Source organism: Phoca vitulina, unplaced genomic scaffold, assembly GCF_004348235.1.
Source record: "Phoca vitulina isolate PV1807 unplaced genomic scaffold, GSC_HSeal_1.0 scaffold88, whole genome shotgun sequence".
Lineage (NCBI taxonomy): Eukaryota > Metazoa > Chordata > Mammalia > Carnivora > Phocidae > Phoca > Phoca vitulina.
The window spans coordinates 2,609,557-2,624,687 of NW_022589791.1; the positions used below are offsets into that span (position 1 = coordinate 2,609,557).

General features: G+C 45.5%; 1 protein-coding gene across 5 annotated transcripts in view; it reads left to right on the top strand.

Moving 5' to 3' along the window:
• SVIL (supervillin) overlaps positions 1-15,131 on the top strand; it is a 226,376-nt gene that overhangs the window by 189,249 nt on the left and 21,996 nt on the right. For all 5 annotated transcript variants that reach the window (XM_032395877.1, XM_032395875.1, XM_032395876.1 and 2 more), the window contains 9 exons: positions 2,678-2,825; positions 6,482-6,571; positions 6,662-6,748; positions 8,392-8,569; positions 10,637-10,809; positions 12,402-12,557; positions 13,805-13,941; positions 14,564-14,711; positions 14,825-14,970. In XM_032395877.1, coding sequence (XP_032251768.1) covers positions 2,678-2,825; positions 6,482-6,571; positions 6,662-6,748; positions 8,392-8,569; positions 10,637-10,809; positions 12,402-12,557; positions 13,805-13,941; positions 14,564-14,711; positions 14,825-14,970 — 1,263 coding nt within the window. The remainder of the gene's footprint in view (positions 1-2,677; positions 2,826-6,481; positions 6,572-6,661; positions 6,749-8,391; positions 8,570-10,636; positions 10,810-12,401; positions 12,558-13,804; positions 13,942-14,563; positions 14,712-14,824; positions 14,971-15,131) is intronic.

The window sequence follows — 15,131 nt, forward strand, 5'->3', positions numbered from 1 at the left end:
GAAAATGTATTATCTTTTTTTGAATTTTGATGAGGTCTTCCTGGCAAGTCAATCTCAGAGTTTATTTAATAAGAGTATTTGATTCAGAGAATTACTTGGAATTAGGGTCATCTCACCAGTCGTAAGTGGAAAAGTGAAGGAAAAGGGTTTTTAACTTTGGGATAATATTTTATTTTGATAAAATTTAAAATTTACCAAAAAAGGGCCCATGATAGGGCTCTCTCATATACCCTTTACCAAAGCCACCAACTGTTAGCATTTGCTCGCCGCCCCCACCCCGTCTCCTCTCTTCCCTCCACCCCGTCCCCTGCCACCACTGCTGACTTCCCCCTTCCCCTTCTGTCTCGTATACACATACATGATATACATGGTTGGGGCTACCCTAACAGAATGCCATAGACTGAGTGGCTTATAAACAACAGAAATTGATCTCTCACAGTTCCGGAGGCTGAAAGTTCAAGATCAGGCTGCCAGTAGATTCTGTGTCTGGTGAGAGCCTGCTTGCTCTTTGTTGATGCTCGCTGCATCCTCACATGATGACTGTCCTCACATGGTGGGACGCGCAGGGGAGCCTTCTGGGGTGTCCTTTATAAGGGTGTTACTCCTCTTCAGGAGGGCTCCACCTTCCTGACCTAATACCTCCCAAAGGCCTCACCTCCTAAGACATCACACTGGGGATGAAGTTTCAACATACGTAATTTGGGGCACACAAACGTTCGGTCAAGCTCGCTTCCGTAACCACGATACAGCAATGAAGATGAGGCAATGTAACACTGATGCAGTGTTTAATCCATAGCCCATTTCCAGCTGTGTCTGTTCCCCTCCAGTCCTTTCTAGCCCCCACTGTCCCTTCAGGAAAAGAGTTTTTAACCTAATTTAAATTACCAAACATCTCAAAATCAATTCTGGCTGTGTTGCTCCGTAGAAGAATTCTGTAAAGGATTCTTGAACTAGATGATGGAGAAGTCCATGTTCATGGCTTAACCCAAATGTGGCCCATGCAGATATGTTTTATGCCCATCTCTCCTGGAAAGGAAAGAAAGAACCCTCTCCTGTATCACCTTCCATCATTCCAGTGCTTTAGGAAGATGAACTTTGCCAATCTCTACTTTCTTGCTGAATGAATCTAGAAGAGTTTTCTTCTGTTGGTCAGTTAAGGGAAGTCAGTTGGATGGACTTCCCCTCAGGGCTCTCCTGGTTTTCTGACTTTGGTCAGTGGAAGGTCTATGATTACATGGACCTTTGTTGCTTCTTATCCAAGGAAAAACTCCTAACAAGGGAAGAAGAGCTGGGGAACCTGCCAGAAGAGGTTAAGGCAAGCCCCAGCAGGAATGGCCCACCTCAGGTCTGAGAAGGTGCTGAGGTTAAAGCCAAAGCACAGAGCCAGGAGGCCACACCAGCTTTAGGGCCCCTGTCATAGAAGCAACCTTGCGGTGGGCAGCAGAGCGAGCGAGGGAAGTTCCTTCTGCTCTGGGGAGGAGGCTTTTCCTCTCTTCCTTCTTCAGCGCTCACTCCCACAGCACCTGGCCCTGCCTCTCTTCCTGTCCCATGCTCCCTGCCACTTGATAAATTTTAAATTTTATCAAAATAAAAAATTATCAAAAAATTTAAAAGCCCCTTTCTTTCATTTCCCCCTCATGATTTGTGCCTAATTTGACCCTAATTCCAAGGAACTCTGAGAGGGGTTGGTAATGAGAGGAGGGACAGCATGGAGGAGGAGGGAAAGCAAACTCTGTCCTACCAGCGTTGAGGGCCTCCCGCCCTGGTGTCGCCCGCCACATCATCCACACTCTGTCCCTGGCACGCCCCTTCCCCTCCGCTGCACTCCATCCTCCACCTCTTCCTGCACCTCCTCCTCTCACCTCAGCCCAGTCCCGTCCTCGCTCCTCCCCTCTCCTCCCTTCCTTCAGTCCCCAAAGCCTCTTCCTCCCAGGCCAAATGAATTCACCAAGGCCTTGGAAACTGAAGAGGCAGGTATCTCCAGAACCCCATTAGAAGCTTCTGAAAGCAGCTTTTAGGTAGAGATGTTAGTCTGTATGTAGGTTACGTCCATAGCACGATTCATCCTCAGTGTCAGGCACACTGTGACCCAGACGCCCCTTTCGGGGGCTGACCTGCTTCCCTAACTGCCCACGTAACAGAGTTGTCTGGGAGAAAGCATGTTGAGTTCCAGAAAACCTTCTTGTAGCACACCTTATTCCTATACTCAGCTTTCTCTCTTTTATACTTGACCGTGGTCCTCGTGAACGGATGTGGGTAAGATTTTCTGGATTGACCATGTCTTTTGTGAGAATAGATGGATAAAATTTCCTAATCAGCTGAGTTTAGCTAGCTCAGTAAAACTGAGCAACTTTTAAATTGATGGCATGAAGAGAGTGTCTCTTTTTGTTTATTTGTACAAGGTATCATTTTGGTGTTCCAGTATTCCAAACAAATGAGTGAAAAAAAAAAATCAAAGTTTTAACCTAAAGTTTCAGTGTTGTTGATGGTGATCTCTCACGCAAGCTGGAAGTTAGGTTGCCAAACCTATCTCAGCCAGAACGGTTACGGACATTTTTGGACAGTGTAGCGCTCCTGTTTGTTTGCCTGCTCTTCGGCTCACAGAATGCTGCATGCTGAAATTCACAGCTCTGTCCTTTCCCTGTCCCGTTTTCTCCTTGGCACACTTCGTAAACAGCGGGTCACAGAAAGTCGAGAGAGCCAGATGACTATTGAAGAGAGGAAGCACCTCATCACTGTAAGAGAAGAAGCCTGGAAGACAAGAGGCAAAGGAGCGGCCAATGACTCCACCCAGTTTACAGTGGCTGGCAGAATGGTGAAGAAAGGTCAGAATGTGTGTGTGTGCATGCATGGGCTCGTGGGAACAGGTGTGCGGGCGGGGGGGGCACACGCTCTGTTGCCCATGGAGGGGAGGGTGGCACGTGATAACTCAATTTAAAAAATCAAGCCATGGTCTTTTTTAGTTTTTACTCTTATTGAAGTTGTGTAAACGTTTTCTGGCTAGATTTTGTGAGCTATTCCTACTGAAAACCTTTTCTTCCTAAATAGCATCATCTTTATGTAGGAAGTATAATTCAGTTAGTCACATTTCAAAATTTAGCCATTTGAAAGTTGAGCGCAGGTTTCAAAAAGCAATTGCAAATCATCTAACGAATCTTAGTCCTTTCCCATAATTGCTTTTAAATTATTTTCATTTTCTTGCCATCTGGCAATCAGTTAACCCAAATAAGCCTTTGTCAATGAAGAACGAGTTTATGTCTTCTCTTTTTTAGAGTAATTTCTAGGTCCCTTTCCATCAAACCAGAGTTCGCCGGCTTGCAAAGCCCTAGTTTCAGATCGGTTTTAATAGGTGTTTAAAAGATGTATGCCATTCTGAGGAAGTGGGATTCCCTGCAGATGGTCACCTCTTTGCCGCTGAGCTCTTAGAATTGATTTGAAGCCAGTATTGAAAGATTTATGAAATTGACCGATGCCTCACATGGTCAGTGAAGTCACTTTATGCCTCACGTGGTCAGTAAATCTGTGAGGCTCCCTATCTGGTGGGAAATGGTTAAAATCTGGGGTCCCTTCATCACCTATCTGCATATACCTTCATTTTCTAAGGTATTGTTTAAAAACAAATTTCCTGACTTGGTGATAAAAGCGCTCACACGCACTTAGAGCTAACGTACGTTGTCATCAGCTTTCTCAGTTCATGCTTCTCTCTCCTGGAAACCTTTCAGAATCCTCACTTATAAATAGTGCCTAACTCACTGTAGGCGCATAATAAATATTTGCAGAAGGAAGGGCAGGGAAACCCTGAATTGTGATTAACTCAAATCTTGGTGGAAGAAAACAGAAGACAATTTGCTCCTACCGAACGAGGTAGTCATTGCGTATTTTCTTCATCAGATCACAGACCTGTATACTCATGTTAAACGACTTTGGCCTGAGCCCCATCCCTGTGTTAACAAAAGCAGACCCTGAGGCCCATGCTGGTTAAGAACTCAAGCTGGGAACTTGAACCAGAGTTCCGATCTTCCAACTTTTAGCCTGGACTTTCATCCCGATAACTTTTTACTTTGTTTTCTTTCTTCCTCTTCCATCTTAAAAATTACCATTTATTTGTAAGCAGGCCCTTATTACCAAATACACTGCCCTTGTGCATAGTGATGTCAGGCGAAGTGGATTTGCTCTCATGCCAGTTTGGAGAACAAGGTTAGAGAAGTTCTTATCCCTTAGCGCAGGAGTTTGCTTTCACATTTCTTGAACAAATCCAGGATCTTTATTTAACAGGTGCTATATGGCTTGCTCAGGAAATAATTTTCTTGTACTTTTAATCTAATGAAAAAACTGTATCCTGTTTTTCTAATATTTTTTACCACTTGCTGAGTTACATGTTTCACTGGAATCATCAGCTCTTTCTGATTTGCAGTCATATGGCATCCAGCGTGCTACACTCACACACTGCAGAATAAAATAGCCCCTTCGCCACAGCCACAGAGACTTCTCAGCTCAGCGGGTTGCTGCCTATCAGTGAGTTGCTGAGAGGTGTGCTGTACCCTGATTTTCATTCCCTCACTCCAGAAGACTCTCTTCTCCCCTCGCTTCGTTAAGACGTTTTGATGTTCCTAGACTGTACCTAACAATTGGTACTCTAGTTCTTGTGGTATTCTATGATTCTCTGAAAGGAAGTGCTCAAAATACGCCTTTGAATAAGAGAGCTATGAAAATGTCTCTGAAGAGACATAACCAGGTGACTGGTTATTGCAGGTAGAATCACTGAGAAGAGGTATGGGGAGTGCTTTGTTTAACAGTGTCCTGTCATTTAAATTTATATGCCCTCCCCCATTAGGGAGAAACCCTTGCCTATAGTTGGGAAAGGGATGTCCCACCTGCGGGAGCTCTTGCGTGTGTTGCTGCCTGAAGGGGCAGCAGGGGGCGCCCCGACGGTCCGGAGGGCCAGTTCCCTGAGCTCTACCTCCTTTTAGTAGGTGATGATTTACGGTACCTGTACTGCCTGTGATACCAAATTTTACTTTATTATCTTCCAAGAAAGTTTGCTTTCTCACCGATAGAAACCTTTTGTGGGTTTGGTAACTGAAATAAATGTTTTAATTTTTATAGACATCATCAGGCAAATATATGTACCTATTAAGAAATACTTCTAGAATAGCACCTAAAACTGAAGTTTTAAACCACATTTCAGTATTTTTCTTTAAAAGTTTTATGCTATTATACATCCCTCTCCAGCTAACGGAAGGAGCAGAGCGATTCATTCATTTATTTTTCCTAGCAAGCAGTAGTGAGTTACATGTTCTGCAAATGCTGTTCTTTGAGGGATATGCTTAAAGTGGCAATGTCATCTAATGATTTCACATCTATTACAAATGAATACAAAGAACATTAACATCTCATCTTGTTCTTTGTAAATGCACTAAACACTTTTCTTTGCAATCCCTTCTACGTAGGTGAGGGAAAAAGTACTCATCTTTGTCTTTATTAGGGTTTCTTGTTCCAACCAGATACCCTCTCTATGCTGGAATGCCTTTCTTTCATGTGTCCCTAACCTTTATACTTTTAAAAGATCCCCCCCCCCCCCGCCCCCGCTTCTTGTTAAATGTATGTGAAAGCATATTGCTAGTTCCCAGCCACACCTGAGATGGATACAACCCTTCAGCAATCATAGATCAATTTAACTGTATCCTCTTTTTTGTCTTTCTTCTAAAAGGTTAGTACTCCTTAGGCTGTTACTCAATAAAATCACACTCTGCTTGGGGCACCTGGGTGGTTCAGTCGTTAAGCATCTGCCTTTGGCTCAGGTCATGATCCCAGGGTCCTGGGATCGAGCTCCGCATCGGGCTCCCTGCTCAGCGGGAAACCTGCTACTCCCTCTCCCACTCCCCCTGCTTCTGTTCCCTCTCTCGCTGTCTCTGTCAAATAAATAAATAAAATCTTAAAAAAAAATCACACTCTGCTTGATGTCCCCAAAGGCCAAACTGCCCCTACCTTGTCTCAGCCTGCAGGAGGACCCCAGTGCCAGGGGCCACTTGGCAGCTGGTGTGACACGGCCCATTCTCCACTTCCTCTGTGGGACGTGGTGCAAAATACTTTCTCTTGACCTACCTCCACCACCCTAAAAGGCCTTCAGGACTCACAACTCCATGTGTTCAAGTATATTCTGATGCCTTACACACTCTTCTATTCCATTTACGTGTTATGGGCACGTTTCCTCACCTGTCTTCATGGTTCATTTTGGAGTGGTAGCTTCACTGCCATTTCAGCTACTGTAGTCCTTAGAAACTACAAAACTGTGTCTACATCTGCAGTTGTCCTACATAGCCACAGTCCCTGCCGGATGTACGTCATGTTCACACGCACGCATGCGTGTAAAGTCTACACGTTGTAAGGTCTACGTTGGGACTGATGGAGATCCAGCAGGGTCCTGGGAATTTCCAGAAATGATCCTGAGATACTAACTAGCTTCTTTGATGTTCTGCAGGTTTGGCGTCACCCACAGCCATAACTCCAGTAGCGTCTCCTATTTGCAGTAAAACAAGGGGCACCACACCAGTTTCTAAACCCTTGGAAGGTAAGTCACCAAGGCACCCGGTATGCCCGTGGGTCTAAGACCAGAAGAGTCCCCGTGACACTCTCTCATGGATGGTTCCCGCTTGCCTAGATATTGAAGCCAGACCAGACATGCAGCTGGAATCGGACCTGAAGCTGGACAGGCTGGAAACCTTTCTAAGAAGGCTGAATAACAAAGGTACATCCCAGAAGCCAGAGGGCAGCTTCGGGTCTTGTGCTCGTAGCTCACTGCGATTCATATTTCAATGAGGAGCTAAAGAAACCTAAAAAGAAAACCCTGCTTCTCTCTCAAAAGTCTCTAAATCACAATTCTGATTGCTTTTTCTCCATTAAATTGTCTTCTTTCTATTTGACTTCACCGATTTATAGTGAAAGCATTACCTTTGTTATCATTTTAAAAAGGAAGTCAGGAATGATTGGATTACCCAGGTCTGATGCACTTCATACTGTACTAGACTGGGGACCTCCAGTAAGGTTGGTTCTTGAGTCTTAGTCCCTGGGATGTCACCCAATCAGGACTGAGAACACAGCAATTTTGCTTTTATACTTGAAAGCAGGTATTACACAAAATCGATGTGATCTCGCACCCGATGAAATTTAAAATTGTATATGTCAGTTTCTTTTTCTTTTAAGATTTTATTTATTTATTTATTTGAGATAGAGAGTGAGAGAGAGAGCATGAGCCAGGGGGCAGAGGGAGAGGGAGAAGCAGGGTCCCCACTGAGCAGGGAGCCCGACGCAGGGCTCAATCCCAGGACCCCGAGATCAAGACCTGAGCCACCCAGGCACCCCTATCTGTCAGTTTCTAATAAGGTAGCAGATGATGTATTGCAAGTGATTTCTGAATAAATGTTGAAATAAATATTTCAGTACAAAAGTCCATGAAGTATACAAAGTAAAGGAATAATATGCAGAACTAGCGTCATCTCTTAATAAAAATGCGCAGTACTTGAGAGGTGCTTGGGTGGCTCAGACTCTTGATTTCGGCTCAGGTCATGATCTTATGGTCATGAGATTGAGCCCTGACATCAGGCTTCGTGCTCAGTGCAGAGTCTGCTTGAGGATTCTCTCCCTCTCTCTCTGCCCTTACCCCCCACTTGCATGCATGCTCTCTCTTTCTCTCTCAAAATAAATAAATAAATCTTTAAAAAAAAATGTCCAGTACTTGAAACCAATCAAATACTAAGCACTGGGAGTCGCTACTGTTGACAGTGACCTCCTAATAGGTTGGGGATAATGTAGACGACTGCTTTATACCAGGAACATGAAAGTGTAATATAACGAAACTGGCAAGGCAAGGAATTCAAACAACTCGAAGCTCATTGCATATATGGAACAGTGATCTAGCTCAGCGGGTCAGGAAACTAATCCAGCTCTCCACCTGTTTTCGTTAATGAAGTTTGTTTGGAACGAGGTCATGCTCACAGTAGCAGGGGTGAGCGCTTGCCACACAGGCCATATAGCCTCCCAAGCACAGCCTACGGTGTTTACTATGTAACCCTTTCTAGAAAAAGTTTTTACCGATTTCTGATCTAGAATGAGGCTGAGGCCATTTCCGCCTCCAGTAGTTCAGAAATGCTCGGTGGGCTTTCATGGCCTCCTCTCCTACCACCTGCGTGGTGCAAGCTTTTTGAAGATGGGCAGTCCTTCCGGGAGAAGTCAAGGAAGGCCCAGGAAGCATTCATGGGACCCTGGGCCTCACTGTCATGTTCTCTCCACTTCTGGACTGTAGGGGGAAATAAATTTGAAGATATTGTGTAGTTGGGGGGGTCGTGTTTGGACACAAATCTGATGTCATGTATTCTCTTCGTCTGTTGGTAGTTGGTGGGATGCAGGAGACTGTACTCACGGTCACTGGTAAATCTGTGAAAGAGGTGATGAAGCTGGACGATGACGAGACCTTTGCCAGATTTTACCGCAGCATGGATGACACTGTGCCTCGAAGCCCCGTGGAGCTGGACGAGGATTTCGATGTCATTTTCGATCCTTATGCCCCTAAGTGAGTTATTTCAGTTTCCATCTTTCACCACTGAGAATGGCTGGTTCCTTCGTCAGCCTTCACACGGTACCTCTACAAGGATCTTCTCTCGCTGTCACCGCCTTCTGTCATAGACCTTCCTTACAGACACATGATTATTCTCTAGAGCCAGACACGTGAGGTAGATAAAACACGTGCGCTCCAGGACAGATGTGCGCTGGGGCAGAAGGTCGGTGAACACAGCGTGTGCCACGGATGTTTGCCCTGGTCCATAAAAGTAATGTCACTGGATTGTTCGCATAACTGAATATTGTTTTGCAGATTTTTAGATGAACATAAATTTAGCGAGAGGTCTCTATACTGTCTTTCATTTGACATGTTGAACTCTTACTCGTAACTTTGAAAAATATTTGGATCACATGGGCTCAAACTCCTACAACAAACTAGAAAATCAATAAAGCGTGTTACTTAACTTACAATAATTCATGAAATGAATAGATCTGAGAGCCTTCTCAGTGATGACCAAGGGTCGCTCTTTACCCAGGGTCATGACTAAACCACCTCAGGAAAGCAATTATGGTTTTAGGATTCCTTCAGTTGCAGGTGCCAGAAAGAAATCCAAGTCAAACGGACTTCGGCAAAAGAGAGGTGTGGAGCGATTTATAGGTTCACTCACTGAAAAGTGAAGGTGTGAACTAGGTTCCAGGGGCTCCTCAGAATGAGTTCTCTTCTCTTGCCGGTTTTCCTTTGGGCTGCTTTGCTGCAGCCAAGCTGTGACCAGGTGGCGGACAATGGCCACCCCAGCTGTGGGTGTTTCAGCTACCTCCTCGGCCACTCCAGCACCGGCAGCTTCTCTTCTCACAGTTCCCTCCAGCCCAAGTTCCAGGCTTGATTTTCTAGGGCCCGAGCCCAGCCCTAAAACAATCACTGTAGCCAAGGGGATAGAAGGTGCTGATTGGCCAGAGCTGGTCTCTGGATGCCCCAGAGCCAGTGTCGAGGTTTTCTTACCAGAAGCCAGGGACAGTATACGCTGGGCAGGCTACGCCCCCAGCTACGGACCACATTTGTCTCTTCCAGAAGACTGTGGGGTCATCATACATTTTTCTGTAAGCTGCTCCAAATACATTTTTTGCATATTTCTCGTTTTTTTCAGTTTTTCTCAATTTTCTATCTTAAAAAATGAACAGTTTGCCATTTCCCGCCTTTAAATGAAATTTGGTGTATTTGCATACACAGGCATTTAACCATTTCTCATCTTCTCCCAACCCAAATGTCATTGCTTAAATCGTTATATCTATAGAGCTATATCTATGTTTATAAACACACTCTCACACAGAGGACCATATTATATATAATAGCACAGAGGCCATGCAGTTGGAAATTGAGAGCAGGAGTGGAATCTGTCAGGAAACCATGTGACTGGATCGCCTACATCCCCATGTCTGGTCTGCCCCCAGAGAGTTGTGTCCGTGTATGAAGTTATAGTTGGCTTCTTGGACCTATTTTATTTCAATATATTCTTCAAAGCAGTGGTTACTTTTCAGAAAGGTGCAAAGGGTTGAGAGGAGGCTAGTTGTGGGGGAGTTCCTAAGGAAACTGAAAACCAGTTGTGTAAAAAGAACGTTTAGTCTGGAGGAAAGAGAAATCGAGAAGCAATGACTGGCTGTAAATTCTTGAAGCGCTCCCCAGGGACAGAAGAAGTAGACGTGTGTAATATTCCAACAGGAGAAGTAGGAGGAGTTCATGGGTGTGATAAGGGTGAGGAAGAACTTCCTACCCTGCAGAGCTATCCAGTAGTAGAATGAGCTGTCCCATGTGGCACCAGATGCCCCTCCAAGCAGAAAACACAGGGTGTGGTGTGGGGGGTGGGGAGCCTCTGGGATCTTAGACTAAATGGGCCTGAATCCCCCATCTCCAAGATTCTTTGTCTCCATGTCAGGGAGTGGCAGGCAGGAGGAGGAACTGTAAGACTTACAACGAAATCAGGAAATAAAATTGTAGAGACTGTTATTTCAGGTCAGAGACCCCCAAATAAAGCAGGCGTGGAGGCTATGCAGACCAAGACTACAACTCCACTTTGCTCCCCAGGTTGACCTCCTCTGTGGCCGAGCACAAGCGCGCAGTGAGGCCCAAGCGTCGGGTTCAGGCTTCCAAAAATCCCTTGAAAATGCTGGCAGCCAGAGAAGATCTCCTTCAAGAATACACGGAGCAGAGATTAAACGTTGCCTTCATGGAGTCGAAGCGGATGAAAGTAGAAAAGAGTGAGTATATGAAACCACCACCACCCCGCCTCTGTGTTGGGGTCTGGTGATTAGGTGATTTTAATCATCTTTTCTGTCTTGCTAAGGCCAATCATGTGTTCAAAAGACACTCATCAAATAAAAATGAGTAAGTTTGCACACACACGTGCACACCCGCCTGGAATGGAAAGGCTTTTCACAGAAATTCTTAGAGCGTGGAGCATCTATTCACTTTGTTAATTTAAATTATCCTGTTTTGCTGAGTTTTCTTTCAAGAGATTGGAGGAGAAGGATGCTTCTCAGCTTTGTAGTTCAAACCATTTTCAGCTCTGTAGAGCCCAAACACAGTAATTCCCCACTTAATCTTGTTCGAGAGCAAATCGTGTGATCTCTCATGAGAAAATGTCCCAAATTACTGCTTTTCCTAACCCTAGATTTTCATATTATTAGTTAATGCATAAACCAATGCTTTCCAAATTGCATTTAACAGGAGCCTCAGGAGCCTCGGAATTGGGGATGTGGACTGGGTAGCGTTGGGGCCTTGGGGTAGAGGTGGTGAATAGGAGTGAGGAGGTAGCTCTGTGCTCTGTGTCCCATTTCAGGCTAAGCTGCTCTGCTCTCCTCAACCTGAAAAGGTGGGGTTCCCTTGTTCTGTAACAGTGGTTTTCTTGATGGAGGTAATTAGGGCATACACCATTTGCCAGCTTGAATAGTCTTGCTATAATTTGTATTTTCCTTTAGCACTCAGAAACCTACTTCCGAAGGTTTTTCTTAGAAATATAACATTTACATGAAGTAGTTGAGTCTTTTCATTATAACTGATTGACTAAGAAAATATATTTCAAAACTTCTGTGCCATATGAATTGTCAAGTAGCGTAAAGACCCTAATCCCAGCAAAATAATTTTCTGAATTTCTCTCTAGCACAGACATTTTTTAAAAACAATCAGTTGAAGAAATAAAGGCTTATTGGCACAAATTTTAGGTATTTTTCCTCTGCCTCCGCTTTTGGGGGCCTGGGGATGGCTTTGTGATGATTGACATGTACACATTTGTTGGTGTACATGGAAAACCCAGCATCTTGTTAACAACAGTCTTAATTCTGAGAGCAGAAGACCTCAAGATTATCTAGTTGATCACTTTGCCTCCAGGAAAAAGATTAGGACTAACCACATCCCTACAACAGTGCCTGCTTTTCTACGTATAAAGACTTTTATTGAAAGACCTCTCATAGTCTTCCTTGTGAGTGCGTTTGCATTAACATCTAAACATTGTTAGGAATTATATCAGCTTTCAGTGGAATTGCAACACGTGTGTCCAGCTCTTGATTTTATACCAAAATAGCTGGTCCACACTGTCCCTCGATTCTTGTCCCCCTGCAAGGTGAGGTGTGACATGTGTCCACAAGCAGCTGATACTTTCAGTACAGAGTTAAATCCTGAGTACAGTGGCTCAGCATTGGGCTGCATTGTCAACCAAACCTGAGCATATTCTCCCCCTCAGGATTGACTTTCTAAGAAAAAGCTAGTCGATGATGAATCTCTGATTGTAAACGTTGTCATTTCACCTGCCCATCTTGCCCCCCACCATTGTTTCTTTATTCAACCCTCCCAGTGTCCTCCAACTCCAACTTCTCAGAAGTCACTCTGGCAGGTTTAGCCAGTAAAGAAAACTTCAGCAACATCAGCCTGCGGAGCGTCAACCTGACCGAACAGAATTCCAACAATAGCGCGGTGCCCTACAAGAAGCTGATGCTGTTACAGATTAAAGGTATTTAGGAGCCGCGGAGAGGAATCACATATGGATCAGGGGTTTGAGTCTGGTAACACCAGGAGGTCTGACTATAAGGGGGAGGGAACCTACTGTAGGCTGGGCGCTGCGCTACCTCCTGTCACGTAAGCTTCACAAATCCCATGAGGTGGGAGATGTGCCGCCCAGTGAGGCTTGGAGAGCTTAGTGACGTGCCTGAGGTCACAGCAGCTGTTGAGTGGCAGAGCCGGATTTTCATCCAGGTCTTCCCCATTCCAGAAGCTCAGCTTCTGCTGCCGCCTCCCCTTGTCCCCTGAGCCCTGCCACCATGCTGTCATGCAGTTCCAGATGCCCCCAAAGTCTTCATGGGGGCTTCTTCACTCGCTCCTCGCTTAGGTGAGCAAGGTCAGTGTGGGCCAGAGGCAGAGATGCAAGTTCTTGGAGAAGGAATCCAGGGAAAGCAGAGGCAAGTGAAGCCGACCTAGATTTCCACTCTAGCACCCCCTCTGTCAATAGCAAGGGAGACGACCAAAGAGGCCGTGAGCTATGAGGAAAGACTTAGCTGCCTCTAGAGTACTCAGCAAGAGGAGGCTGCATGCTTCACGGAGGGTGTCCCATGTGTTTCTGCATGACCACTGGCCTTTTTAGTGCATTCGGACTAGTGATGAGCATAGACACCCAACGTCTATTTCCGAGTTCTGACCCCGAGATGACACTATCAGTGTGACTGTGGAAAGGCCTAAATCAACAGTCATTTAGGAGAAGGTGTGGAAAGCAGGACAAAGCAGTGCTTCCCTCCAAGCTGACTCCAAGACTGCCCTGGGTTTAGCGTGCAAACCCCCAGGAAGAAGATGCTGTGGGAAGGCATGCCCTCACCTGCGGTGTGGCTAGCAGGGGCTATGGAACGCAGGAGGTGGGCTGAGCGCAGAGAAAGGGACCAGGAGAGGAGTTGAAAGGGGGAAAGGAGCACGTCTGCTAACTTTCCTGGAGGAGGGAACCTAATTAATCCACACATGTGCTATAAAAGGACTCCAGTGGTGGTCCTAAGACGCATGGTGACATTTAGGAAAGCACTAACAAGGGAGAGTAATCTAGATGGCTGTCACCAGAAACCCCCTTCTACCACTCTGCATCATGGAGCCGGTATCGGCAGATGAGAATCTTTAGAATTGCAGGAGTCTGGAGCAGGGCTGCTTCCTGGTCCTTCCTGCGGCTTGGAGAGTTCCCCTCTCTGGGAAGGTGGTGACGCTTTGCCTCCTGCCTTACAGGAAGAAGACACGTGCAGACCAGACTGGTTGAACCTCGAGCTTCGTCACTCAACAGTGGGGACTGCTTCCTCCTGCTCTCTCCCCATTACTGCTTCGTGTGGGTAGGAGAGTTTGCAAATGTCATAGAAAAGGCGAAGGTTGGTATCTGAAAAATAAAAATTGTTCAGTTAAGCATCTCCTTTACACAGCAATAGAAAGTTCTACCAGTTGTTAGATCTTTACAAGGCTTCTCAGATGCCAAATGTTTGATTCAAGTGAGGAGGGAGAGGCAGTATTTCTTTTGCTGAATGTCTCTCAAACAAGCATTCATTAGGTGCGTGCGTGCGTGGGATGTTTTAGAAGGATTATGACCTATCTCGTCAGTTTTTAAGTCCTATTCTCACCCCTGTGTGAAAAAGGAACTGGCACATCACTTCAAAGCCATTTATCCCAGGTACCCATGAAATGCTGCTATAGGCTTATTGAATGAGAATCTCATGGGCAGAAGCCCAGAGAATGGGTATTTCTCCAAAACTTCACAAGTGATCTATTGAATTTGAAAATAAAGAGCTGTTGCTGTAGAGAATTATACCCGTGGTCCTTGAGTTCCATTCTCCTGACCTTGCTGAAAATACCCAAGAACTAGGGCCTGCAGCCCCTGTGGTCACATGGTCTCCCTTGCAGACCCGCCATTTTTCCCCTCCGACTTCAGTATGTGCCACTCTGCCTCACCACAGGCTTGTCTGCCTAGCTAATTGTGCTCCTCCTCCCTTTCTCCAGGCCTCAGAACTCGCAAGTTTAATTCAGACAAAGAGGGAACTTGGTTGTAGAGCTACTTATGTCCAAACTCTTGAAGAAGGAATTAATACACACACTCATGCGGCCAAAGACTTCTGGAAGCTTCTGGGCGGGCAAAACAGCTACCAGTGTAAGAGTTATTTCAGAGAATCGTGAGACTTTTCTTACTCCCTACTTCATTCTTCTAAACCGGCCACCTTTCAGGGTAAAATGTCATACTGTCTTGTTGTTCTCATCCCAAAGCTGCTGGAGACCCAAAAGAAGACGAACTTTACGAAGCTGCCATAATTGAAACAAACTGCATTTATCGTCTGGTGGATGACAAACTTGTCCCTGATGACGAGTACTGGGGGAAGACTCCCAAGTGCTCCCTTCTGCAGTCAAAAGAGGTACAGTGTGTGGGGGCCACCCTCGCCAAGAGAGCACTTTGCACGGGGCTGCCCAATAAAATCGGTCTAAAGTGCCCGAGAAATGCTGGCCAGTGGTCCTGCCTGGTCTTGAACAGTGACCTATTTTTAAAGTATATTTACTTGTGAATTCAAACCATCAC